Source organism: Eretmochelys imbricata, chromosome 13, assembly GCF_965152235.1.
Source record: "Eretmochelys imbricata isolate rEreImb1 chromosome 13, rEreImb1.hap1, whole genome shotgun sequence".
Lineage (NCBI taxonomy): Eukaryota > Metazoa > Chordata > Testudines > Cheloniidae > Eretmochelys > Eretmochelys imbricata.
Window position 1 is genome coordinate 3278882 of NC_135584.1, and position 26098 is coordinate 3304979.

Genomic DNA, 26098 nt, shown 5'->3' on the forward strand with positions numbered 1-26098 from the left:
GGGCTTAGATCTAGTTTTGGTTCAGTCCCAGCTCTAGCTTGTTGGTAGGGCGGCACTGTAATTCTATAGAACAATTCTTTCTTAGCTGAAATGCTATGATGCCCCCATGTAATGTCCCCTTCCCACCCTAGGGAGTCTGGAACTCTGCCCTAACAGAACTTAATCTGGTACCTACACCACTCTGATGGGCAGGACTCTCAGGAAAGTCTGCTTTGAAACATCCTGAGTTCTCACCCTCCCATTGGCGAAGGGTGCAAGGAGGTCTGGAACTGGAAAGCGAGAGCTGCCTGTCTTCTTGATTGGGTTTTGTAATGCCACGCATCTCTGTGAGAGTGATACACATATTTGAGGAATTTGCAGATACTGTCTAACCCTTTCTGCACACCAGCATGACAGAGTCCACAGATCCCCACAGGGCATGTCTAGAGCGAGGGCTGGACTGGCCACCTAAGGGGCAGAGTTTGCCTTTGGTGCAGTGAAGAATCCAAAAGCTCAGATCCTTCTCTGGCACTTGGATAAACTCTCCAGAGTGGGTGGGCTGGGTAGCTCATGAGGAAGTTCTTTCTATCTCTGTTCTTTTTATCTCTGGTGGTCACTCATGCTTGCCTCCTACTCCTGCATGGCAATAGGACAAGAGATTTACGTACAGAATTTCAACTCTCCAGACTCTCAGTCCAGTATTTCAACCAAGTTTAAATCCCACTCTAAAACTGAGGGACAGTTTGGGGTGTTGCAGAGGAGCAGGATTCTTCTATTGCCCCGGTTTGTCCAGGGGAGGAAATCCCCCAGTCCTTACGCAGGCAATGGGAGTGGTACCCGAGTAAGGCCTGCGGGATTGGATGATGGGGCTCCGTATTTGGAGTTTGGTCCTATCCTGTGCCGAGTGCCAGATTTGCAGTGACAGGGCAGCTGAGGGCACTTGCCACCTGGCAGGATCACAGCCCTGGGGACGAAGATGGAGCATGGGCAGGTCTGGTGCAATTCTCATTCCTCTAGGCTGAGATTTCCAGCCTGGGGAATGTCCCCCTGTTTCAGTCACTTGGCTCTCCCCTGCTTTTATGTTCACAGATGCTTTCATTTCTCACACAGACAGCTGGCACCCAGGAAAGAGCCAGCACTATGTGTAAGCCTCCTCCCCCCACTTACCCCCGAGCAGGGGTCTGTGGGAGCAGCAGGCGGGGAAATTGTTGGAGGGAGAAGGCTGGGAGGCTTGGCATGGGGGCAGTTCAGACCTCTGCACGGCCACGTAATTGGGCTGAAGGTGCTGGGTGGGAGCTGGAGCATAGCCAGCCTCGCTGTAACGTAGCAGCGAGGGGGCTCTCCAAGAGATGCTGCTCCCCACCTCTTGGTTATGGTCCATTGCCGGCATTCTGCTTCAGTTCCATTGGGTCGGGGGGGGAACCTGCCACATCAATCCAGTCTGGAGGCAGGGAACGCGCCTGCCAGGGAAAGGGGCACCTCCCACCAGTCAGCTCCAGAAGAGCTGGCGAAGCCCCGTGTCCGTCGAATGTCCTGCTGGCCATTTTTGCTGTGTCGCCGCACTGGGTGATGGCGCCATGCACCTATAGCTTGCCTCTTTGCTCTCAAGACATTCCCCATCCGTAAAGGGGGAGGAGGCCGTTCAGTGCCGGACTCAAAGCTCCTCTTCCCCCTGGCGGTGCAGGCCCCGCTCGGTGCTGTTCTGTAACTCTTCTCGCTGGGCAGGGAGCTGAGCTGGGGGTGCAAACCCACCATGCTGGCCCAGCCAGCGGTGTTTTCTCGCTCGCTGTCACCTGGCTCCCTAAGGCAGCTGGCTCTGGTTGCACCAGAGAAGGAGCTGGACTGTGAGGGTGCATCAGGGGAAGGGGAAAAAACAGAGCTTTGCTCTCGCCGTCGGGCTGAAAATTAGATTTTCTGAAGAGGAAAAGTTTCACAGGCCGGAAACGGCCTCAGAAGAAGCATGTAGGGATGTGTGGGTGTGTGTGCATGTGGGCGTGGGTGTGGGGAATTGTGCAATATTCTCTGGCTGGAAAAGGTGGAAAAACGAAAGCCGAGAAGGAAATGTTGCTGAGACCTCAGGGTGAAGACCTCCTTTGTGCCCCACAGCGCTCCCATGGGGCTGCCCCCAGTGCTGCCTCCCGAAGTCCCACCTGTGAGGATGCAGGTTAGGTGCACGCCAGCGAATCTCCCTTCTGTTTCTTTTGTTTCTTTTCCCTTTTCGTTTTCTTTGTGGTCTTGGGCTTCTCTGAAACACAGAAAGGATCGCTCGTTGGCTTGGGAGCCGGGAACGCCTTCGAAACCTGGTTTTACTTCTCAGCTCACTGCGGTGAAAAGAGTTTGTTTGGAAAGGGATACTCCCTTTGCGGGGAGAGGAGCTAGTGATTGGAACAGGAGACTGGGAGCCCCACCCCTCCATCCAGCCCAGCAGGACTCCTGGGTTCTCCTCCCAAGTCTAACACTTTGTGCCCCTGGAGTCGTTATTTAATCGCTCTGATTAGACCTCCGTTTTCCCAGCTGTGAAATAGGGAGGAGGGTCAATAGTATTATCGCCATCTCCCAGGGGTGTTATACTGAGCTAAGGAAGGAGGGCCTGAGCTGAAACTCAGGAGACCTAGGTTCAAACCCCTGCTCTGTCCCAGACTCCCTGGGTGACTGTGGGCAGGTCACTTACTCTCTCTGGGCCTTGGTTCCCATCTGTACAATGGGTGGATGGATCCCATCCCCTACCTGGTGAACCCTTGAGTTCCCATTCAGTTCAATGGAGACAGGATGCGCCCCTTGGGCTGTAGTTCTGACCATGCTACCCACCTCTCTGCTCCCTCCCTTACTTTATGGTCAGGGTATGCACAGGCTGCAGCCCCACATTCAGCCCAAACAACGAGCAGCAAGGTCCAGCAGCTTAGCTGGCAAAGTTCCTACCCAGCCTCTTGGGGCCAAAACCTCCATGGAAGTCAGAGGGGTTCCCCCAGCAGAGCAGACTGGTCAAGAGGTAGAAAGGAGCCAAACATGGCCCCAGAACCTCAGCTCAGGCCAGGGCTGTTTCTTGGGCATCCAGGGTAGAGGGAAGAAAAAGCAAAAGGACAAAAGGGGGAGGGCAGCTGATGCATAAAAGCAGAGATGGGCCCACCTCTGGGATTTGGGCACTGCCTCTGGGATTTGAGCACCTCGGCCTTTCTGTGTTGGGAATAGGGGGGCTCACTTCAGACCCATCTCTGCAGTAGAGAGGAACATGAGAGCAGCACAGATGAGACCCCACCCTTTTTCTAGCAGGGAGCTGGGCACTCAGGAGCAGACCTGGGCTGTGTGATTAATGGCGAGAGACCCCCAGATCCAAAGCTCCCTGGAGCCAGTGGATAGCCGCCCAGCCGCTTCAGCGGGCTTTGGATCCAGGTCAAATATTCCTCTCAGCTCTGCCGAGCAAGCCTCTGTGTCAATGTACTGGTCTCCCTGCCCCGGCGGATTTCCCCCATGTTGGGAGAGAAGGGTATCAAACCAGGCTCCATCCTGGGCCTGGAGAGAAGGGTGTGTCCCGCCCTGGGGAGGGGGGTCTCTACAACAGCCCCCAGCGTAGTATGAAGGAAACAAACAGGAACACGGGAAAGCTGGAGGAAGGGATATTAAAGAGGAGAAACATAAAATGCCAGGAGGAGCCTGGCGCCCTGTCAGATTCCTCACATCCCTGGAACTTTCGCTGGCGGTGACAGCGTCTGACACCCACCCCAGGGCGATCCCTAATCCGGGCAATTGGGAACACATGAGAATGGAGTTTGCTTGGTGTTCCTCCTCGCCACGGCTGCTCCCAGTTCCGCTCTGCTGTTAGGAGCCCGGCTGCCAGGGCTTCCCATGTAGCAGAAGATTCGTTCTGCATTTTTCTTCTCATTTGTGGTACAAGCCACGCGGCCAAGCCCCGAATGAGTTGGCTCCCGGATTGTCCGCTTCAGCACTAGCTCCTGTCTCTGCTGGCGTGTTCCACAAAGGGGAAGTTCACACCGGGAGAAGGGGGGATTGTCAGAGCCCCCTAAACAATACAGGTTTCTACACACACAAATGCATGTTCATCCAGAACAAGCCCACGCATTCCTGCAGAGGACAGACCACCCAGGGCCTGAGCCAAAAGAACAGGGAAGAGTCCCATTGATTTCAGTAGGCTTTGGATCAAGCCCCTATATATCGCCTGTCATTGTAAAGCCTTTTTCAAACTCCACAAGCCTATATATAAAAATTATCCATGGGGGCCCATTCATTATCACGCAAAAGCAGCGACTTCTACAGGCCCATTGAGAGAAATCTGGGGCCCCAACACATCATGTTGGCTGGGGCCCAACCCCTCCCATTTCACCCCAGTTACCGAGGTTTTGGGGGGACCCTAGTGCTCTTGTCCTCTCTTTCCTCCCCTCTTGTCAGCCCTGCGCCTCTGGGATTTAACAGCCACGCTGCGGGACAGTTTAGGACAGGAAGTGAAGAATGCTGCATTCTGGAGGTGAAGTGGAAATGCCCCCTTGGGAATTTGGTCACGACACCAGGGTTGACACTCCTGATCTTGCAAAGGGGCCACTGAATCTTTATAGGCACCAGTGGTCAGGCACCAGGCTTTAGGCTTCATCTGAAGGGTGCCCAGCATCCCCTAGCCCCACCATGCACCACTGATTGAGAGAGAACAGCGCCACCCCTAAAGGGATGGCAACACAAGGCACGGGCAGTGACACACACACACAGCCCTCCTGGCTGGTCTCTTCAGACACGTACCTTTCTTGCTCTGTCCGGCTGACCTATGCCTCTGGGCAGAAAACTAGCTAGGGGCCTATGCACTGCTGAAACACCCACCAGAGCTGGAATTTGGTGGGCTGAAGGCCTGGTGTCCAGACTGAGTTCACCCTCTGAACCAAGGTGTAAGCTTGGGCTTTGACAAGACGGACCCATTGCTTGGGCATTTGTTCCCATGGGGTTTCTGATCCAGGGTCTGTGCAGGATTGTTCCCAGCTCTCTGCCTTTCCTCTCCCTACATCTGATTTCCTTGCTGGGCGTCTGTTTTCTTTTCCCCTTCTCCGTGTTACCCCTGGCAGTGTTCCGGCAGCTTTGATCACAGCCCAAACTCTCCATTTTGTTTCATGTCAGTTCCCAGCGTGGAATCAAGCTGATGATGTTACTTTGAACTGTCAAGGCCCAGAAGGACAAGCTAAAGCCTTTCCTAGCTTCCCCCGAACAGTGTCTGTAAATCAGATTCACTGACGGCCTTGGAAAGATCTGGTGCTCCACCGACTGCCCTGTGGGGAGGCAGAATCCCCATTCCAATGTCTCCGTTTGAAAGGAGCCCTCGTGTTTACAACCCCCCCAGCTCTGCTCTGGTAGCTTCAAAGGGCTGCTCCATGCTTTGTGATCCACGGGGGATACACTGAGCCATCAAAGGAAACTTTGACTTATCAGTACCATTCCCCTGTGGCTTGGATGGGAAGACTGCTCCTCCCACGAAATGGAGAGAACTCACCCGAGGTATCTGATGCCGCCACAACATCTTCTTCCTTTCACTAACCCTTGCCTCTTGCCCCGGCATTGGGGAGGGCCCTAGTTTTATTCTGTCCTCTTTTGGGTCCATGTTAACCCCTAAGGCCAGATGCCTTTCTACAACTGAGATTGGGGGAGGCCTTGGGAACATGCCTGACGTGGTGGCTCTGAAGCAACAGCTACGTTGACCCATCAAGGATCCTCTTCAGCATCCCAGCCCCTGGGATCCTGTATGCCAGCACTGTAAGGATGGTGGCAAGGAAGCCTAAGACTGAGTCAAGATTGTTGACAGAGGCTCCCTCCAAGCTGACATATGGATTGTCCTGCCTGGGTCTGTTTTTCAGCACAATAGGAGACGGAGGGGTTTGTTGTTACGGAGCAGCACATTGTTTTGAAAGGTCAGTAACGAATAAACATGCAATTGCACACACGGCAGGGAGGAGCAGCCAAAGCAAGACACACATACACACCCACCCCCCGGCTCAGGGCTAGGGGAACATCCAGCTTCAGGAGCAGTGCGTACAGGAGCAGGGGCATCCCGTTGTCACCAGTTTTCAGAGCTCGGGAGAGGAGGAGAAAGCAACATTTCCCCTAAATTCCTGCCACCTGGCTCCCATTATGCTCCCCAATGCTGTGAGTTGGATGGAATGACGAGCCAGTGGAAGATCACGGCTCCTAGGCATCATTATTAGGGGAAAGTATTTGTGATTTATTTTATTCCTAATACAAGCTGAAAGGGCCAAGAAGGAGGAGGAGGAAGAATTTCTCTATGCTCAGCCTCCAGATCTCTCTTTACTTCAGCCCTTCACTCCTCCTTTCCCCTCTCTATCACTCGTATCTCCCTCTCTTTTCTCCCTTTCCTTGCATTCTTTCCCTACTTCTTTTACGAGCTATTGATCAATCGACTGATCATTCGTTTGCTGTCTCCCCCTTCGGCTTTTGTCACTTGAAGCAATGTGGTTCTTCACTCAGCGAGTCAGGGCTCAGAGCCGTAAATCACTCAAACTCTGGGGCCAGGTACTCAGATCTCATTCCAAGAGCGACAGACCAGTACTCCTTACAAGCCAGTTATGAAGCAAATATGTCTGAGAACACTCACAGCCCGGCCAGTCACATCCAAGAATGACCTCAGCAACCTTCTGGTTTCCATTGGCCCCAAAGGTCCACAGCAAGGATTTTAGATTTGATTCCTAAACCGAGAATCCCCTGCTCTTGTCTGGGAAACTCGAGAATGGCGATCACTGGATACAGGGAGATGGTGGCAATAGAGGGGTCTATGTTTCAGCAGCAAGCTATCCTTGAAGCTGGAGGCTCCCCAGTTTGGATAATGGAACTGGATAGGTTTGGAATTAGGGCGCAGGATGGATTTCATGGCCTGTCAAGGGAACATTAGAGCAGTAAAACCCAATTTAGCGAAAACCTCCGTGGGTCGAGTCTCCTGGCAGGGGTCATTTTGCAAACCATGGATCAGAAATCACCTTTATAATACTCAATATTAATTTAGCAAATATGCATGTGTGTAATACTGTGCAGCTCTCTAGAGCCTTTTATCCAAGGATCTCGAAACACTGATGTTCTCACTCTACCTCCCTGAGCCAGGTATTTAGCAGATGGAGAAACTGAGGCAGACAGCAGCGTTGTGATTTGCCCAAAGTCACGTGAAGCAGTAGTGGAGTCTGGCCTAGAATTCAGGGGCTGATTTGTCAGGCTCCAGCTGCTCTTCCTGCACGCGCAATTTGACCCATATGGATTAGTGCCTTAAACCACATGCCCACAAGTGAGACAGTTGTCGCTGAGCTCAGCAATTTGTAATTCTGTTGTCTTTATTTTGATGTTTAACAGAACACCCTGAACACAAGCCCTGAGATTTGCAAATGGATGAACAAGAGCAAGTGGCTGCTCCCTTCCTATGGTTTGGCCTCCTCCTGTATTTTGGGAGAGGAAGGCCTTGCGGCTATGGCCAGGCCTGAGGACAAAGGGTAGGGCTGCCCAGCTATTTTTAGCACAGCGAGCATGAGCCCACGGTTGTCAGCCTGGGTTCAGCGGCTCGCTGCAGCAGGCTGGGCAGGAGTCCCCAGCAGGACCTGTGTTCAATTCCTGGTTCTAACACAGTCTCCCCAAGCGAAGTCTGATCGGTTATAGACCCTTCCTGGCTCTGCCGTTCTAGGCTGACCTTTAAGCCACAGCCAGGCATTCATAGCATAGCAGTTGACTAGACTGCCAGAACAACCCCCCAGGAAATGGGAGTGTAACGGCTGGATTGCAAGGCCAGCTCCAGAATTGCTTCACACATGTGGATGCTTGTGTGAGTGCAATTTTCTTCATAGCCAGATGGATTATGGACATGGGCCCAGGCTGATTTCAAAGATGAGATCAAGGCTTCCCGATCATGAAAGGTGTGCTGTTATGGGGAAATCATATTAATTCAGCACCCTTCTCTTTGGTTGTTTAGGGACATAAAGAAGGTTTGAGCATGAATTTTCCCCAAATGGCTCTAAATACAAAAGGACTAAATCAAGTCTCCTCGGCCAGCCTGCTTGGGCATTATCTCCTTCCACACCCCATTCCTCACCTCCAGGGCAATGCTTCTTCATTCTACATTTCCTGGATTCCAGCTGGGCCAGGCAGGTCACTGCCTCCTCTTTGGCGCTCCTGACGACTTCGCGCGTCCTGCTCTTCGATCCCCACTTGCAGCCGCATGTTCTCCCCTCATTGCTGCAGGGGCTCCATTTGCTCCAGGGTCCCATCTCACACATCTCTGGCAGGGGAAGGAAAGACCAGTAACGCAACAGCGGCAGTGGGGACCTAACACGGCCTTTTCAGAAGTGGCCTTTTTGCCTCCTGCCGGCACACTTTGCCCGGCCAAGTTTTCGCAGGCTCAGAATTTCAGATTTATTTGCACAAAACCCCAGGCAGCCAGATGCGTGCGAGCACAGCTTGAAGGAGGGGCCAGAGCTTGGATAAGAAATGCTGTGGACAGACTTGTAGAGACTGCAGCCTGAGGCTTTGGGAAAACATGCCCTTCCCCTTTAATCCTCATCCAAAGCTCACTGAAGCCCACAGGAACCTTGCCTTTGATTTCTGTGGGTTTTGCATCAGGCCTGGAACCATCTATTAGAATTCTCCGAGTGTATGCAAGGCTGGCAAAAATGTTGCTCTGGACTGAAATCCTGTATCTGGTGCTGGGGGATCCCAGACCCATGGGGGATTGTTCAGGAATCAGACAGATGGGAAAGGGCAGAGGGAACCAGGGGAGGAGTGTCCTAAAGGAGAAGGGGCAGAGATTACCCAAGACTTACCCTGGCACTCCCTGGTGCTATGCTGGGCTGTGGTATTCGATGGGCACGTGCTGAAACACTTCCCTTTGTGCAAATAAAACTTCTCTTTGCATTTCATGCAGAAATCTTTGCTGAAGCAGCTCTCACAGCTCGGCGACCTGCACTCTGCAGGAAGGCACGGGACATCAGTCAGTGAAACTGCCCCTCGGTTGGCAAGAGGAGTGTTAGGGCAACAGGGATGACAGAGCAGGGCACTTCTAGTCACCTGGGAATCTCAAAGCCCATTGGCAACATTGAAAAATCCCACCCCCATTTTAGTGATGCAGAAAGGTGAGGTGGCTTACCCCAGTCACACAGCAGAGCAGTAACGGAGCAAGGAATAGAACCCAGGAGTCCTAGTGCTCAGCCTGCTGCTCTAACCACTAGACAGCCCTGCTCCCCATGCAATGTAAAGCTGACTGGAGGGGCTGGGTTCTTAGGCAGGAAACAAAGAGGAGAAATCCGGACTTTTCCCTTTCTGAAAGGCGAGCGTATTGTTTGTCATAAGGTGGGGTACGGCAGGGGAGGGCGAAGCAAGAGGGAGCTGAACGCCTCCCTCTGGACAGCAGGTGAGCGTGGCAGCTTGTAGGAGAGCTACATACTTGTGCATCTGTTGACCTCTTGGCCTCGGACCCCGAAGTAGCCAGGTGGGCAGGCGTGGACACATGCCCCGTACTGGCGGATTCCATCCCTCCAGATCAGCAGGAAGAGACGCTGCTGGCAGGCAATGCACCCGTTATCCTCCGAGCACATGATGCAGCCCGTGCAGTTCTCAAACAAGCCAGCGCTCGCTGCAAGAGAAAAAAGGCAGAGAAGAGAGGCTGTTGCCATCAGCCGGCACATTGTGCAAGCCGGGAGCAGGGGGAGGGGGACTAGGAAGGAACAAACTGCCCCAGGCTTTCTTGTCCTACATAATCCCCAACTCCCAAGGCTGGGATGGGCTGACCATCGCTCCAGCTAGTGCTAGTCCATCCCAGTGCAGGGATGGCTGATGTGCAACGTAGGCTTGAGAATGTCGAGGAGAAGCCAGGGAAGGAGAAAGTAGAGCTAAATAATAGGCTGGTGGAGGGCTGATTAGGAGCTGGTTTCAATGAAGGGTCTGGGCTAACCCTGCACACTGCTCCCTCGCTTCAGCCAAAAGGCATCACACTCAGCATCCTGCCCCACTGCCCTCCTTAGCTGGAAACCGAGGGCAGCTAGCTTAGGGCTCTCAACTGCCGCTCATCCCCAAAGCATCTGACCGCCAGGTGTGGAATTAGGGGCTGTGTCTTTAAGGGCTGAGCTTCCCAGACAGAGTCCAGTGGTGGGTAGGGGGGTGCTATAACTTATAGGCACAGCCCGTTGGAACTGGACACAGGATAAAGCAGAGAGCTGTGCAAGCACCTTAAGTACGGAGGTGATCCCCAAGCGCCACGCTGGGGCTAGGGACTCCTCCTGAAGCTAGCTAGGAGCATGCTGTGTGATTGGAGGAGGAGTGAGAGGGTCGCATGTGACTGCTGACCGTGGGAGCTGAACATTGGGAAACTTCAAGGGATGGAGAGAGGCCCCCGGCCTGAGAGAAGCTCAGACGGACAGTCCACGTGTTTACGGGCTCCTTCATGTTCTCCTTGATACTGCAGAACACCTGGCCCCACGCTTGTGATCTCGCACCTTCGTTTCAGCAGCGCTGTCTGGATCGGATCCAGGGCCCACTGCAGCCAAGGAAGGCTCCTGTGGGTGTTGGATGGAAGTGTAGACATTACCAGGCTGGGTCAGAGCAGAGACCCACCTAGTGCAATCTCCTGTCACCAGCCATGGCCCCGTCCAGCTGCATCAGAGTAAGGTACAAGAATGCCTGCAGCAGGCAGTGAGGGGAATCAAACCTCTCCTCAGCTACTCCAAGCAGCCTAAACCCAGGGGATAGGGTTGCCAGGTGTCTGGTTTTTGACCGAAACGCCCAGTTGAAAAGGGACCCTGCCGGCTCCGGCCAGCACCACCAACTGGGCTGTTAAAAGTCTGGTTGGTGGCGCAGTGGGGCCTGGGGCTAAAGCAGGCTCCCTGCCTGTCCTAGCGCTGCACGGCTCCCAGAAGCGGCCGCCAGGTCCTTGCGGGGCCTAGGCTCGTGGGCGGCCAGGGAGGCTCTGCACGTGGCCTGCACTCTGAGTGCCAGCTCCACGGCACCCAATGGCTGGAAACCGTGACCTAGGGGCCACAGGGACCTGGCGGCCGCTTCCTGGGTGCCACGGTAAGCACTGCCGGGACCCCGCACCCCTACCCCCTGCCCCAGTCCTGAGTCCCCTCCCGCACCCAAACTCCATCCTGGAGCCTGCACCCCTGTCCCAGCCCTGAGCCCCCTCCTGCACCCCAAACCCCTCATCCCTGGCCCCACCCGAGACCCCACACCCCCAGCTGGAGCCCTCACCCCCTGCATCCCAAGCCTCTGCTCCAGCCCTGAGCCCCCTCCAGCACCCAAACCCCTCATCCCCAGCCCCACCCCAGACCCCACAGCCCCAGCCAGAGCCCGCACCCTCTCCCACACCCCAACCCCTTGCCCCAGCCTGGAGCCCTCTCCTGCACCCTGAACCCCTCATTTCTGGCCTCACCTGGAGCCCGCATCCCCAGCCCAGAGCCCATAACCCCCTCTCCCCCCTGCATCCCAACCCCCTGCCCCAGCCTGGCGAAAGTGAGCGGGGGTGGGGAGAGCGAGTGACAGCAGGAGGGGGGAATGGAGCAAGCAGGGGTGGGGCCTCAGGGAAGGGGCGGGGCCTCAAAGAAGTGGGGAAGGGGTGTTCAGTTTTGTGCGATTAGAAAGTTGGCAACCCTACCAGGCGGTAGCTCTCAGCTTTGCCTCCCCAGTCACACTTCTCCCGTCTACACAGCACTGGCCTCCTCCCCTCTGCGCTGTCCCTTTAAAATTCTCACTCCTAGGCCCCACTCCCCAGCACTGGCCCTGGGCGATGGCGTCCTACGTGCATGCATTTGCCACTCTGCTGGTGCCCTGGAGACTGAACGCTGCAGACAGAACACCAGGAAAAGGATGTTTCAGTCCCACAGCCCCCTGCAGTGATACTCCATCCATAGGGCAGGCACAGCCCCAGCAGAGCCAGCCGCCCCACATTGCCCTGCCACTCCGCCTCAGCCCTCTGCTTGGGACAGGTGCCCAGCCTCCATCTCCGTCCAGTGCTTGGCCTCTGTTGAGTTCTGCCAAGGCTGTCTGTTGTCCTGATGGGTGGGGGGAAAAGGGGGAATTAGGACACCCCTTGGTTTCACACAGGCTAAGAAACGGGGCATGATTTTTGGACCCCACAGATCGGTATCTGAATGAGTGTCCTAGAAGAGATGGACTCCATGTCTCCTTAGCTTCTGGCGTCTGTCTGCCTGTAATGATTTCTCTGAATCACTCATCACTAATTTCTCAGCCCTCCCTTTGTGCGTTGAACATTCCTGTTTGTTTTTCATTGGCCAGGACTACAATAATGTCTGCTTTTCCATTCACCCAAGGATCTCAAAGCACTACACCGATATTAACTAACCCTCGCAAGCCCCCTCTGTTACAAAAAGGGCTGAGATAGAGATCAGTCTCATCCTTCACTTACATGCACATCGGTGCAGAAGGGTCACACACAAATACACACAGACAAAACCACTGGCATCAACTATGGGACATTTCCTACATCTCTGAACTGTTGCTAGAACGCTTTGGAACTGTGGCTCTGTGCGACCAGTCACCAACTGCTCTGTAAAATCAAAGGCCTGAGACACAGAAGTTCGGTACTTAACTATGAACTTTACTGACCACTTCTGTGCTGCTTGGGTACCCGTACCACATGAGTAAAGCTCCATAAATTCTGGCCCAGCAAACTTGCCAGGCAGGAATCTAAAGGGAAGATTTCCAGGACATTCCATGTAGAGAAGGGTGATAAATACCAAATGAAATTTACAGCACAAGCCAAACCTTCCAGTCCTTGCCTAGCCCATAAGCAGCCAAATTCCCATGGAGTTCAGTGAGTTCTGGGTTTGATAGGAGTGCTGCTTAAGTACAGACTCAGGCCCTAATTCTGCGAAGTATTTAAGCCCATACTTAACTTGAAGACTTCAGAGGGATTTAAGCACATGCTTAAGTCCCTCTTAAGCACTTAGCTGAATTGTGGCCTTAGCAAAGATTGCTAGATTAGTCCCTCTGTGAATGAATAACCTTATCTAATTAGTGCCCGTAATGCAGTACATGTGGGAGGCATCTTTAGCCCATTAAATAAGAGTTGCACGTATCCTAAAGCATGTTAAAACAAGGATCAGTTAGTGGTTAAAAATATTGCCTGACCTGACACAAGTATCCAAGGCCTGTTATGCTCACAAAAGTTTATGTTCAAATAAATGTGTTAGTCTCTAAGGTGCCACAAGTCCTCCTGTTCTTTTTGTGAATACAGACTAACACGGCTGCTACTCTGAAACCTGTTAAATGTTACAGGAAAGGAAGAAAGTTTAGGAAATGTTACAAAAAGGGCAGAGCCAGATATCGTCATATTGCCCAATACTACAGTCAGGGCCGTCCCTAGTGGGGTGCGCCCTGGACAAGTCAGCCTGTATGGGCCCCCTTAACATTTTTTATACAGGTGAAATCTGGTGTGGGGAGGGAACACCAGTGCTGGGGGGCAAGAGATGATGGAAAGTCACAAGATGGCACCTGTGTTAGGGGCGAGGGGGCCCCCTGTGCTGGGGAGTCCCAGAAAAGGGAGGGGTCCGGGGCAGAAGGGCAATGGATAGGGTCAGCCTGGTGCTGGCGTGTTCCGGCTGCGCTAGGATGCTGGCGGCGGTGGGTAAGCAAGAAAAAGAAATAGAACACGCACTTCCTGCCGGTGAGTGCGGGCCTGACCCCTGCTGCCGGTGCCAGGACCCCTGCTAACTCCCTGGGCCAGCTTGGCTCCTCAGGCACCCCTAACCCCAACCCCCGGGCCAGCCTGGCCCCCGAGGCACCCCTTACCCCTTCTCCCCAGCTGGTCTAGCGCCTCCCGCATGACACATGCACACTGAAGCACGGGGCCCCCAAAGCGCACGGCCTGGAGCAGTTGCCCTGATTTTCCATACCCAAGGGACAGCTCTGACTATAATAACATCTGCTTTTCTGTAACACCATTCACCCAAGGACCTCAAAGTGCCAAAGAGATATTAACTAACCCTCACGAGCCCCCTCAGAGCGAGGTCGTAATACATCCCTGATGGAGATAAGTAAGCTGAGGTACAGAGATGTTAAACAACATAACCAATCTCACACCACAAAGCAGAGGCAAGAAAAGAACCCAGGAGTCCTGAATCCTTTTCCTCTGCTCTGCTACATCACATTCTCCCACTGGAGAAACACTAGCAGCAGCTGGTGTCACAGCTTGTTAAACGGGAAGGGAATGGAAGGGGAGAGGCCTTGGAGTTCCTGGAGGTGAGGTTTGCCCTCTATGAATCCATCACCTTTAGCCCAGGCCAGGGCGTTGACATGAACACGAGAGAGGCCGAAGCCGGTCTGAAGAGAAAAACGGGCCAGTAAATATATACAGTGGAACCTCAAAGATACGAACACCAGAGTTACCGACTGACCGGTCAACTGGACACCACGTGAAACCGGAAGTAACCAATCAGGCAGCAGTGGAGACAAAAAACAAAAGAACCCCCCCCCCCAAAAAAACCCCCAGCAAACACTGAACTGAGCCTGTATTGCGTCTGAAAGGTAGGCACATCTGGGCTGCCTGTCCCCACCCCCATGTGCTGGGCAGCCACATACAGAGGTGGGGACACTGAGATTAGCAGGCGAAGCTGTGAGCCTCCACTGCCAGCCCAAGACAGCCAGAGCAGGGGCAGCACTGGGGTCTGTGCTGCTTTCCTGGAAGCCAGGGGTGCTGTTTTTGCCCCCCTCCCCCAGCTGGGAGGGGGCTTGGTTTTACCTTTGCATCGTGCCTCAGCCAGCTCTCAGAGCCTCGGCCCGACCTGCCTCGAGTTTAACGGCCTCATTCAGGAACTCAGGCTGTCTGCCTCAGGCACCTTGTCAGCCCCTGCCTCTGACTTTGCAGCCCCCCTTTGGCTCATGGAACCGACTGGGACCTCAGAAGAGACCGTGCATTCATTTGCCACATGTGGATCCCCAACTTGCATACACAAATTGCTATCTGGCCGCCCAGCTGCCTGATTTACATGTGCAAAATGGGTGTGTTTCCATATTTGTGGGTGCAACGAAATGTGGGCACAATTGGGTGTGAAAACGTGCAGCCCCTGGCTAAAATCCCTGTGGCCGTGAAGCTCTTTAGGACACAAATGATCCCAAGGCCCCTGAATATCTTCTATAGAACCCAGACTGGGATGGGGATACAGCTGAGTTTATTCTACTCAGGCTCCACCCACAACCCCAAACCACAATGCCAGAGTCACTGGATGGCTCTGCTGAAATGACCAGCAATGGGGTAGTTAAAACATATTAAAAGGGAGGCCCCCGTCCAGGTACAAAAATGCACTCCTACTTCATCGTCTAACGGCACTGCACAAGCACACACAAACGGCGAGCTGAGCCTCTGTCTGCGCCCAGTCACACGGAGAAGGGTTTGGGGGCATTTGCTCATATAAAGAGCGAGACATTTAATATGTGTAACGAAATCTTACGTTCTGCAGTAACCGCACCAGAAGCGTCGGTGTGCCTCCAAGCGCTGATTCAATCTGTAATGGATCTTACTGCATTAAGCCAGGTTTTTCACAGAGCCAAAGCTTAATAAAAGCTAAAAGGGCAAAATAAAAATCCCAGGGGCTGAGAGAGTATCTAGATTAATATCTCTGGGGCTTGATCCAAAGTCCGTTGGGAGACTTCCCTTTCCCTTCAAAGAGGTTTGGATCAGGCCCTTGATTCTCTGGGCACTTTCGTTGCATCCGCCACTTAAACCGCGCTGCAGCTGCATGTGTTTGCATGCAGTAACCATGCATAGAGCTACAACAGATTGTACGGAACGTGCAGACAGGTTTTTGTAGTGTAAAGAACCATGAAAAGGTCATCAGCAGCTTTAACAATGGGATCTGCTCTTAAACAGAATGTAGCTTCCTGCTGTCCTGATTGCCCAGCCCAGGGCTCCTTTGCGTCCCAGCAAAATAGAGTTTAAAGCCAATGAAACAGATTGTGAAAGTCATGTAAAGTGAACCAAGGAACCAGTGAAAAGGGGGCTCTGCTCCACGTGCCAGGGGATGTTATTTGACAAAGATCTCAGAGAAGATGAAGCCACACTTGATACCAAAACGTAACCAGTTAAAATACAAACAGCCGGATTCTGATCTCACTGTCCACCGGCAGGACGCTGCTGATGTCCAAGGAGCTACTCCTGATTTACTAGTGTAAGCAGGATCAGCAGCACACCCATAAGCCCCTTTCTTCCTATAAAGCATTTGAAAGGCACATGTGTTATCAACACAGATTTTTCATGTTCCCAAGACATTGATCTGCCTGCTAGCTTCCCCAGTCATAAGTGAGACCAAAATGTGATGCTGATCAGAATCATAGAATCATAGAACTGGAAGGGACCTCAAGAGGTCATCTAGTCCAGTCCCCTGCCCTCATGGCAGGACTAAATATTATCCAGACCATCCCTGACAGGTGTTTGTCCAACCTGCTCTTAAAAATCCCCAATGATGGAGATTCCACAACCTCCCTAGGCAATTTATTCCAGTGCTTAACCACCCTGACAGTTAAGAAGTTTTTCCTAATGTCCAACCTAAACCTCCCTTGCTGCAATTTAAGCCCATTGCTTCTTGTCCTCGCCTTAGAGGTTAAGAAGAACAATTTTTCTCCCTCCTCCTTGTAACAACCTTTTACTTGAAAACTGTTATCACGTCCCCTCTCAGTCTTCTCTTCTCCAGACTAAACAAACCCAAATCAGGTTGGTTTGACACGATTTGTTCTTGACAAATCCATGCTGACTGTTATTTATCACCTTCTTATCTTCTAGGTGTTTGCAAATTGCTTATTATGAGCTACATGTTGCCTGGGATTTTACTTAAGCAGTACCCAACTCTGTGCAATGGGCAGAGTATTGTGCTCAAATTGTGGATCTGTCCTGTCTGTGCATTAAGGCGGGGGTCCAGAATGCCCCAGCAGGTTTCCTGGGAGAGGATGCTGCTTTACCAGGGACCAGACTCTTGTGGTTTAACTTTGTGGAGAGCCTGAAAAGCAGTGAGGTGGTCGTTTAAGGCAGGGGCTGCGTCTCCCAAGGGTGGATCTTTGATAAGGGTTTCCCAGCGGTCTGTAATGTGGGTTACAGCACATCCCAGTTAAGGAAGAAAGGAATCCTCCTCCAGAACCATTTTGTAGTGGAGTTTGCACACCCAGAGTGGGGCTGGCAGCTTGAGCCTATCACCATTATTATCTATCACCCGGCTTTCCATAGCTGCTGGCATCCTCCGTCAGGATGCAGGCCCCAGTGTCCAGGCACTACAGGAAGATAAAGTCACTACCCCAAAGAACTTAGAGTCGAATAGCCGCACACCCTTGGTGCTTCCTTTTCTAGCCTTACTCCCCCCCGCCCCACCAGTGTGACTGTCCTTTACAACATGCCCCCGCCCTGCAGCCAGCTGGCATTCCAGACCTGGTCCCATTTCCTGGGCAGTATCCGGCTCAGAATAACAGCACTGGTATCTGCTCCAAAGCAGTTATACGGCAGCCCACGTGCTTCCCGTCGTCAGTCTGTCTTCACGCAGGGCCGCATCCAAACCCCACTGAGATCAGTGACTCCCACCGACTTTGGATCAGGCCCTCAGTGGAGAGTCATCACTACAGAGGGGAACCATGCAGGTTCCCCTGCCCCCAGCAGCTCCAAATGCGAGGCGAGTGGCAGTCACCAGGTGGACAGTGTATCAGGAAAGCAAAAGCAGATGGGTGTGTGTGGGGGGGGGAGGTTTATGTCCTTCATTAATCATGTTCCCTCCCGCTAGCTACTGTACCACCGGGAGTATCCAGCCCCTGCCCCAAAGAGCCCACCGCGCAAACAGACGAGCCAGGCGCTACTGCTGCCAGAAGTGAGCTGGGCTTGGGCAATGAGGGATGCTGCTGGGCTGCCCCACTGCCCCTTCCGTACCAGCTGCCGCCCGCCTTTTCCAAGGAGCCACGTCCACTCTCAGGCTCTCAGGGCTGGAAGAGCAGGAGGTGGGAGAGGTCTGTAGAACACCTGGTGAGCCAGGGCCGGACTCGCAGGGGGATAGTGCAGGTTGGGGGTAAAGGGCTGGAACGAAGGTGCGGTTCTCTGGCTGGCTTCATGCATGGAGCAGCAGCAGCATTGCATGGAGGTCTCAGGTCCGGGAGGGCAGTGGGGGCTGAGACAAAGAGGCAGGTCAGAGCGGGGCTGGGGAAGGCTGGCAGGTCTAGCTCCCTGGGTTCTCCAGACTGAAGAGGGGGACACCACCTTCTGAATGGAGCCCAACCAGTTCCTACATTATGGCTGGCATCTGTGAACGTGTAGAGAGAGGAAAAGCAGAGGGAAACCGCGCCCCTCTTCCTGACTGGGCCATTGCTCTGGCGCGACGCAGCTCTCCTGCTCCAGCTCCCTGCCAGGAGAGAGCAAAGAGCGAACGTGCTTTGAGTCTGGGTTCTTGCACATTCCACCCGCCTCCAGCTGGAGCCAGGCTTCGGCTCTCCTTGGATTTGGCTGGTGATTGCCAAATCAAAGGGCCAGTCCCGGCTGGAGGTGTAATGTGAACAGGATTCATTTTCCGTTTCCTTTCCTCTTGGTTTCCCTTTGTGCCACTTGAAGAACAGCCCCCGCCAGCCACCGCCACCGGGGAGAACACTATGCACCCACAGGGCAACAGCTGCTGCAAGGGCTTCTCGTTCATCAGAGGCCAGCTCAGTCCCAGCCACGTCAACCGGGGCGGGTGCAGCGGCCCAGCAGCCCTAAGCTCCTTTAACGTTGAAACCTGCCTTGCCCACACAGCTGGGATAACTGATGTACCACTGCGGGTCCCTGCTGGGATAAGGGGGATGGGATTGGCCCTGGTGGCCCCAATCCTGCTAGCTTCCACTGACATCAGCCGCGTGGCACACCTGGAGTGTCAGTGGTCAGGCTTGCTGGCCCCCAGCCCCCCACGCTCCTCAGGCCAGGGACACCACCCAGACGGAGGCAGGGACAGCACAGTATCTCGCTGTGAGGGGGCCATTGCTCGCACGCACCCGGTGGGACAGCCTTTGGAGGGAGTGGGGGTCTGGGAGAAGCTTCTGAAGACAATAGAGAAACCCCAGGTACAGATAACAATGTAGCAATTCCCATTGCTCAGTGAGAGGAGGAGGGAGGTGAAACCTCAGCAGCTGCCTTCAGCACAAAGACCCCCGTGCGCTGCCTGACAGCGAGGGAAGCAGCCCCCAGGAGAACCCGGCAGCTTCCTTGGGGGCGAGGGCCCCGGTGCCACGTTCCAGCTGACTGCCCAAAGCAGCATCTGTCCTGGCTCCTATCCTTGGTTCTTTTACACGGAGGCATGTGCCACGGCTGCCATCTCTCCCCAGCCCCCTTTTCAGATCCCCAGGGACTCAAACTGGCACCACGCTGTGCTGGGAGGAGGTTCATTTGTGGCCAGGAGGATTCAATATGGCTTGGCTTTCCCCTCCAGTTAATAATGCACCTTGGACCCATTAAGCTGTTATGGTCGGCATTACATATTTGCTAAATGCCTGCAACATTCGTGTTCCTAGCTGCAGCTGGAGGGACTTCACTGAAATGCCGAGGGATTTACGAGTGTCTATTGCGCTTTTCGGTTTTTATGATATTTTTTGCATTCTCTTTGGACAATTTGTTTGGGAGCTGGGAGCGGAGCAGCTGAAAGAAGTTTGGAGTTCCTGGCCTAGCTTGGGATGGCACCAGCTGAAAGAGACTACGTTTCCACTATGAGCTATGAGCTTGTGACAGTGCTGAGAACCAGAAGCTGAGCCAGCACTGGTAATTGTAAATCCAATTAGTTCCCCCAGAGAGGGCCTGATTGAAGGGAGGGGTGGCTAATTACTAGTTCAGCCTGAGCGGGGCAGAGCTAAGGGGATAATTAGCCCGTTAACTGCCAGAATGGAAAAGGAGCACAGGCAGGAAGTGCTGGGAGAGGAGAGCTGAGCCAAGCGGAGGCATGCCAGGGTACAGGTAGATCTCTGCATGGAGCAATCTCTCCCCTCTTTTATGGTTGTAAAACTACTGCCCGGGGCTGTACGAGGGTGATGGTTGATAAAGCACAAATACAGTATCCCGTGGTGTTACAGACTGCGGGTATCAAAGCCATTTCTAGGAGAAGACAGGAGTGCAGGGCCATCCCTGTCTCAGGGGCTCATGCCCGGCTTGCATACACACGCTCACACTAGCTCTCATTGGCCTAGCATGAGTATAAAGAGCCGTGTAGCAGCAGCATGGGGAGTGTCGTGGAGGCAGGGCCCAGCTGTGCCGTGTACAAACCGGCCTGAAACCAGTGGGTTTGTGCTCGGCCCAGCTCAGCCGCGTCTCCACTGCCTCTGTCAGGGCTATTTATACTCATGCTGGTTCCGTGAGAGCAACACAAGGGGGGCCAATCACATCCCTAGCTCGTGGCATGGACCCAGCCATGGAGAAATCACAAAATGGTTTCCTTTCCTGAGTTCGAGCTGTGCTCAGCGTGGAAGGGAAGCGCCTTGGAGTAACGTCCCTGGTTGCGAGCCCTCTGCCTTTCGGGCACCAGCCCACTGTACTTGGTGAGTTTGGCCGTGTCCCTTAAAGTCACATGAAGGGCAACAAAACATTAGCGTTGGTGTTGATCCTGGGCTCATTTACACCAGCATAACTCTGCTGACTTCAGTGGAATTACTCCTGATTTACACTGGACACCTGATTCGTGCAGACTCCAACCTGGTGAGAATCTGTAGACGTGGGGAAAGTTTTGGAGTGTGTTGACCATGCAGCCCTTGCTCATAGACTGCAGAAGGAGCTGTGCCGAAGCCAGGGCTGCGGGGTTGGGACCATCCCTTGGTTCCCAGCAGGGATGGGCTGAGGAAACTGTGTTTTGATTTTGCAGCCCCCATCGGTAAGGTGTGGGTTTCACATAGTTGTCCCTTGAACCAAGGGTGGTTCGGAGTCAGGTTCCATTTCACCCAAACCTCCAGAGTTGAGGAGAGGGGAGTGTAAATTTTTGGGAGAGGGAAGGGAATGGAGAAGCAAATTCAAGGCCCAGGCTGGTAACTTCAACAGAGAGCAGAACAAGTGAGATGCAATGGTTAGAACTGTCCCTTCTAAGCACTGAGGTGGGGAGGGGGATGTATGCACCAGCCCTGACAACATGAATGGGAACCACGCATATAACGATGGGAGGAAGCCATAGAAAAAATTCAAGAAAGAACTAGATAAATTCATGGAGGATAGGTCCATCAATGGCTATTAGCCAGGATGGGCAGGGATGGTGCCCTAGCCTCTGTCTGCCAGGAGCTGGGAATGGGCAACAGGGGATGGATCATTTGATGATTCCCTGTTCTGTTCATTCCCTCTGAAGCATCTGGCATTGGCCACTGTCAGAAGACAGGATACTGGGCTAGATGGGCCACTGGTCTGACCCAGTGTGGCCGTTCTTATATGTTCTTAGACATGGAAACCGCTAGCATGAGAGCATGTGAAACTGTGGAAAAGGAGAGAGCAGGAGTAAGGACAGCAAACAAATAACTGATGCCAAAAGGAGCAACTGTAATTAGAAATGTTATTTTAAGCATTGATTTTATGTTGCAAGCCTCTCACCTGCCTTGTATATGGGTGGGTGGGTATGGAGTCACTAGAGATGGTCCCAATCCAACCCCCCAGACACAAGCACTCCTAAGCTGTGCATGGAGTTCACAACTCCCACCATGACAGCCCCAGGCCCCAGATCCCTCAGACCTTGGGGTGCGTGAAGTCTAGGGTCAGATCCACATTTTGCAGGTGGGCCATAGCTCTGTTGATGATGATGATGCTAGGAGAAAAAGGGATGCGAGAATCCCAAGGTAGCACTTAGTTATGCACGTGAGGTCTTTGGTCTGATTGACTCAGAGACTGTCAGTGCATCGGGGATTCTGGCTCCGATCCAGCACATCACTTAAGCACATGCTTCAGTGAGATGACTCACATGCCAAAAGCTAAGCAGGAGCGTATGTGCTTTGCTGGGGCAGAGCCCTATTTGGTACATGAGCTGGCTGAGAGAGCAAAGAGACGTTTTGCATGGCTAATGCACCAATTTGTACAAGCCTAAAAGTCTTTCTTTGCTCTTCGCTCTCGGTCAGGACCCAATCAGATCCCATCAGCTGGGGCTGGCCTGTTCCCACAGACACTTCAGGCTCTGTTTTAACATCCAGCAGCCAGGGTCATGCTGCTGCACCTTCTCTGCTCAGCTCTGTGCTACTGGGGAACTGTCCAGCAAAAGAGCCCCTAGGGAAGAAGAGCAGAAAGGATCTCAGTGACTCCCTCAAGCAGAGGGAGCCAATGATACAACGGAGCAAGAGCCACACCTAGCTGATGACTCACTTTCTCACCCGTAAAGATCACAGAGGGAGGGATGGAAAGGAAACTTGATCCATTTACCATGAGAGGAGAGAAGTTCTGGAACAGCCTTCCCAGGGGAGCGGGGGGATCAAAAAACCTAACTGGCTTCAAGACTGAGTCTGGTAAGTTTTTGGAGGGGATGGTGTGATGAGATGCCTACAGTGGCACCCAGCCGAACTGCGACTGCTAGCAGCAAATATCACCAACAGCTGGAGATGGGACACGAGATGGGGAGGGCTCCGAGTTACTACAGAGAATTCTTTCCCAGGTGTCTGACTGGTGGGTCTTACCCACATGCTCAGGGTCCAACTGATGGCCATATTTTGGGTCAGGAAGGAATTTTCCCCAGGTCAGATTGGCAGAGACCCTGGGGGGTTTTCACCTTCCTCTGCAGCATGGGGCAGGGGTCACTTGCAGATTTAAACTAGTGTAAATGGTGGATTCTCTGTAACTTGAAGTCTTTAAACCATGTTTTGAGGCCTTCAGTGACTCTGCCAGAGGTCAGGGGTCTGTGACAGGAGTGGGCAGTCTAGGAGTCTATGAGACACAACACGGGGTGTTCAGGTAAAGCCTGATCTGAAGCCAACTGAGGTCAATGGAAGTCTTTTCATTGGCCACAAAAGGCTCTGGATTGGGCCCTTAGTGTTTAAGGTTGAGAATTCTGGCCTCGTGTAAGGGAAGCAATGCGTAAGGTTTGCCCATGCTACGCTACTCTGCCAATGGACTTCAGTCCTGACCCTCGATAGCCCTGCTGCTCTGGTCTTGGGCAGCTGTTCCTCAGAATCTAGTCATGGCTCAATGTTTGCCACCCAGAATCATTTGTACCAACCACTGTGATCTACTTGAACCTGAATACGGAACATATCTGGGCCACATGGCGGCTTGAAGTTGAGCTATAAATAGCCAACGTGCCTTCAAAGGAGAAATTGGGCACCATGGGTATAGAACTCCCCTTGTCCCCCAGGATATTTCCTTTTGGGCTGTTCCCCAAATTCCCTTTGCTGGACCACTGGGCAGCTGCTGGCTGGAGCTATCCTTCTCTGATGGATCTGTGAAGGTTTAAATTCAGTGTGGACAACAGCTGAGAACTGTTTGGAGGTCAAATCCCTGAAACCATAAGGGGGACCCTGGACCCATGAGCAGTTGCAGGCATCTGAATCATCAGTAATTGTTTTTAAATATTTCTTTCACTCCCTGATGTTTCACTATATCAGGTCTTGCTATTTCTAAGTTGGCTGGAGCCAAGGCACCTGGGTTTGCTGAGCCACAATTCTGATTTTCCTTGCAGTGGCTTGGCATTGCTGGACCTCCATTCACATCTAGAGAGTAATTCCTGATTTACACCCATGTAAGTGACATCTGAATCAGGCCCAGAGGAGGGTAGGTGACTTGCCCACAGTCTGGCAGATAGTCAGTGGCAGAGTCAGAACAGAACCCAGGAGTCCAGATTCCTTTCAGCATTACAGAAAACACCCCTCCCACAATCACAGACAATGAGCCGGATTCTAACCTCAGTTATGCTGGTATAAATTTAAAGTTTCTCTGTAGAATTTAAGGGGGTTACTCCAGACTTACACTAGTGTCACTGAGGTCAAAATCTGGCCCCATATTTTGGGCCTCTTGATTAAAGCAAATTCTCTTTACAGGCTGGCTCCTCACAAGCCCCCCGTAACAGACTTCATGCCGAATCCCAGAGACGTGCTTGCCTGCCTCATGGCTGCTCTCAGAGGAAACGTTTGGCATCTGGTTAGCCTCTGCAGCCAGACACTATCCCAGAGGTACTGGCTGGCTCTCAGAACGCACTTCATGCAACACCAGCTGAAGGATGAAAGAAAATGGCGATAGGAGAGCCTGAGAATGGACCAGACTCCAGGATCCCTATCCCCCCGTGCCAGGATGAGAGCAGCCAGTGGCAATCACTGGACCCTGCAGCAAAAGCTTTGGACTCCCTGTGTCTCTCCCATGAGCAGTGCAGGGAACTTTGCTTGATTTGTCTTAGGCGTGGTGTTGTGTTCGTCAGTTGTGTAATATTTTAAATACGAGATGAACTGACGCCGTTTGTTTATCTACACCACAGAGTCAGTGGGCCAGATCCTCAGCTGATGTAAATTGATTTCCATGACACCCCATGGATTGACACCAGCTGAGGATCTGGCCTTTTGTATTGAATCTTCAGAACATGAAGAACTTTGGCACATGCCTCCAGCATGGTCGGCACATGCCATGTGCGATCACAGGGCTTTGTAATGGATATGTCTTGGACAGCACGTAATGAACAGCTGCCCGTCAACTCAACACCTCTTACAAAAACATACAATAAAACCAGAGAACCTTGATTCTACTCCCAGGAGACAACTGAGTAGCCCTCTTCCCATTAACACTAGTCACTTCTCCAGCCGATTCTGATTACAAAAGTGAGTTGCTCGGGACACAGGGCAAGCTGTAAAAACAGGCGCAGCCCTGATGGCTGCAGAATTCAGACTGATCTGTCTGACGGCCTTAGTTTGCTACCCGTGTGCAGGTGAGAGGTGCTTCCTGCCCTGCTTCGAGCCAGACACAATATGATCTTCACCCAGTGTTGGGCATTGGCTCTGACCATATGGAAGTGCTAGACATCTCTGGTGTACAGCAGTGGCAGAAAGGAGATGCCAAAGGAGGCCACTCCTCAGCCAGGTGGTGCAGAGAGTTGCGGCAGGAATGGTCTCTCTGAGCAGGTCTGTTCTTTCATGGGGGATCTATGTGTCACACCAGCTGGGAAGAGCAAAGCCAGAGCCTTCAGACGGCAGTCGGCTTGCGGTCCCCAAAGCCAGGCTGAAAACATCTGTTTCACCCAATCAATCCCAGCTAACGGAACGGACTAGGGGAGTTCACCAAAGTAGCACTTACCTCAAAGAGTCAAACCTATCCCTGGTGCAGTTGACTCAGAGATGACACCCAGGATGAATTTGGACCAAAATGTTTGAATCTGTTTAGTGAGGCGCCCTGGCCCTGGCCCTGACTTTCCCACCCTCCCCACCCAAACAGCAATATTGACACCGGAGAGGCTGGGTAGCCAAGCTTCTGTACGCAGGATTTCAGTGCTCTGCAATGGCATGGCCATTCGCCTGGCCACCTGCAGTGCTAGATGTTGCTCCCCCACTCTTGATACGAGGTTCTGCACAAAACTTTGAATCACCATGAAAACCGGCCAGTTCAAACCCATTGCTTTGCCCTCTGATACCTTGGACACGCTCTCCAGGTGACAGCCAGCTAAATTATCCATCCCCCCTTCCCCCAAATGACCCCCTCGAGAATACACAGCACTCTCCCGCTGTGCTTTGCCTCTTCCGGGCACTTTTACAAACCCCGCCTGAGCTAGCCCCGCAGCAGCGCCACGCAGCAGGGAAGTCCAGACGAGAGCCAGCTAACGATGAGGGGGCACCAAGGGATCAAAGGGCAAAGTCTGTGTCTGCTGTTGTGAATTATCCCCGGCCTCTCATTTTGCATTGCTCAGTGCCCCATCCCCTATAACTTAACCAGCTGGCTCAGCTCCAGGTACCACTAAAATGCCCCCTGCATGCCTCCCTCATCCTAGAGCAATAAAGTTGCCAGCTGATTATCTTTTTTGCCCCACCTGCCAATTCTTCCAGTTGCTCAGACTCTCTCCGAGCCCAGGCTGCCCTCCCCGAGCACAGCTCTGCCTGTTGCTATCAAGCTAGAAAGGCGAACTGCAGCATGGACTGTACCTTGTTTCTTCCTTCTGTTCTGCATGAGCATTTCCATGGAGTTGATGAATAACAGCAACATGAAAAGTATCCACTGCAT

The 26098-nt window shown here is 53.0% G+C and overlaps 1 protein-coding gene across 1 annotated transcript; it reads right to left on the minus strand.

Annotated features, from left to right (window-relative positions):
* Positions 1–2144: 2144 nt before the first annotated feature.
* On the minus strand, positions 2145–26098 carry RSPO4 (R-spondin 4). Its single transcript, XM_077832503.1, has 5 exons — positions 26020–26098; positions 9401–9589; positions 8781–8924; positions 8054–8239; positions 2145–2224 (listed from the first exon to the last, which is right to left on the minus strand). The coding sequence occupies exons 1-5, from the start codon at positions 26096–26098 to the stop codon at positions 2145–2147; spliced, it is 678 nt and encodes a 225-aa protein (XP_077688629.1).

Bases quoted from the DNA above. Each gene is read 5' to 3' on its own strand.
- RSPO4 (XM_077832503.1), bottom strand. From the start codon at position 26,098: ATGCAGTGGATACTTTTCATGTTGCTGTTATTCATCAACTCCATGGAA. The intron at 9,590-26,019 runs GTACAGTCCATG...TTTCTCTTGCAG, and splicing joins GAACAGAAGGAAGAAACAAG to CGAGCGCTGGCTTGTTTGAG. The intron at 2,225-8,053 runs GTGAGGAATGGG...TCTGTGTTTCAG, and splicing joins GAAGAAGCATTGCCCTGGAG to AGAAGCCCAAGACCACAAAG.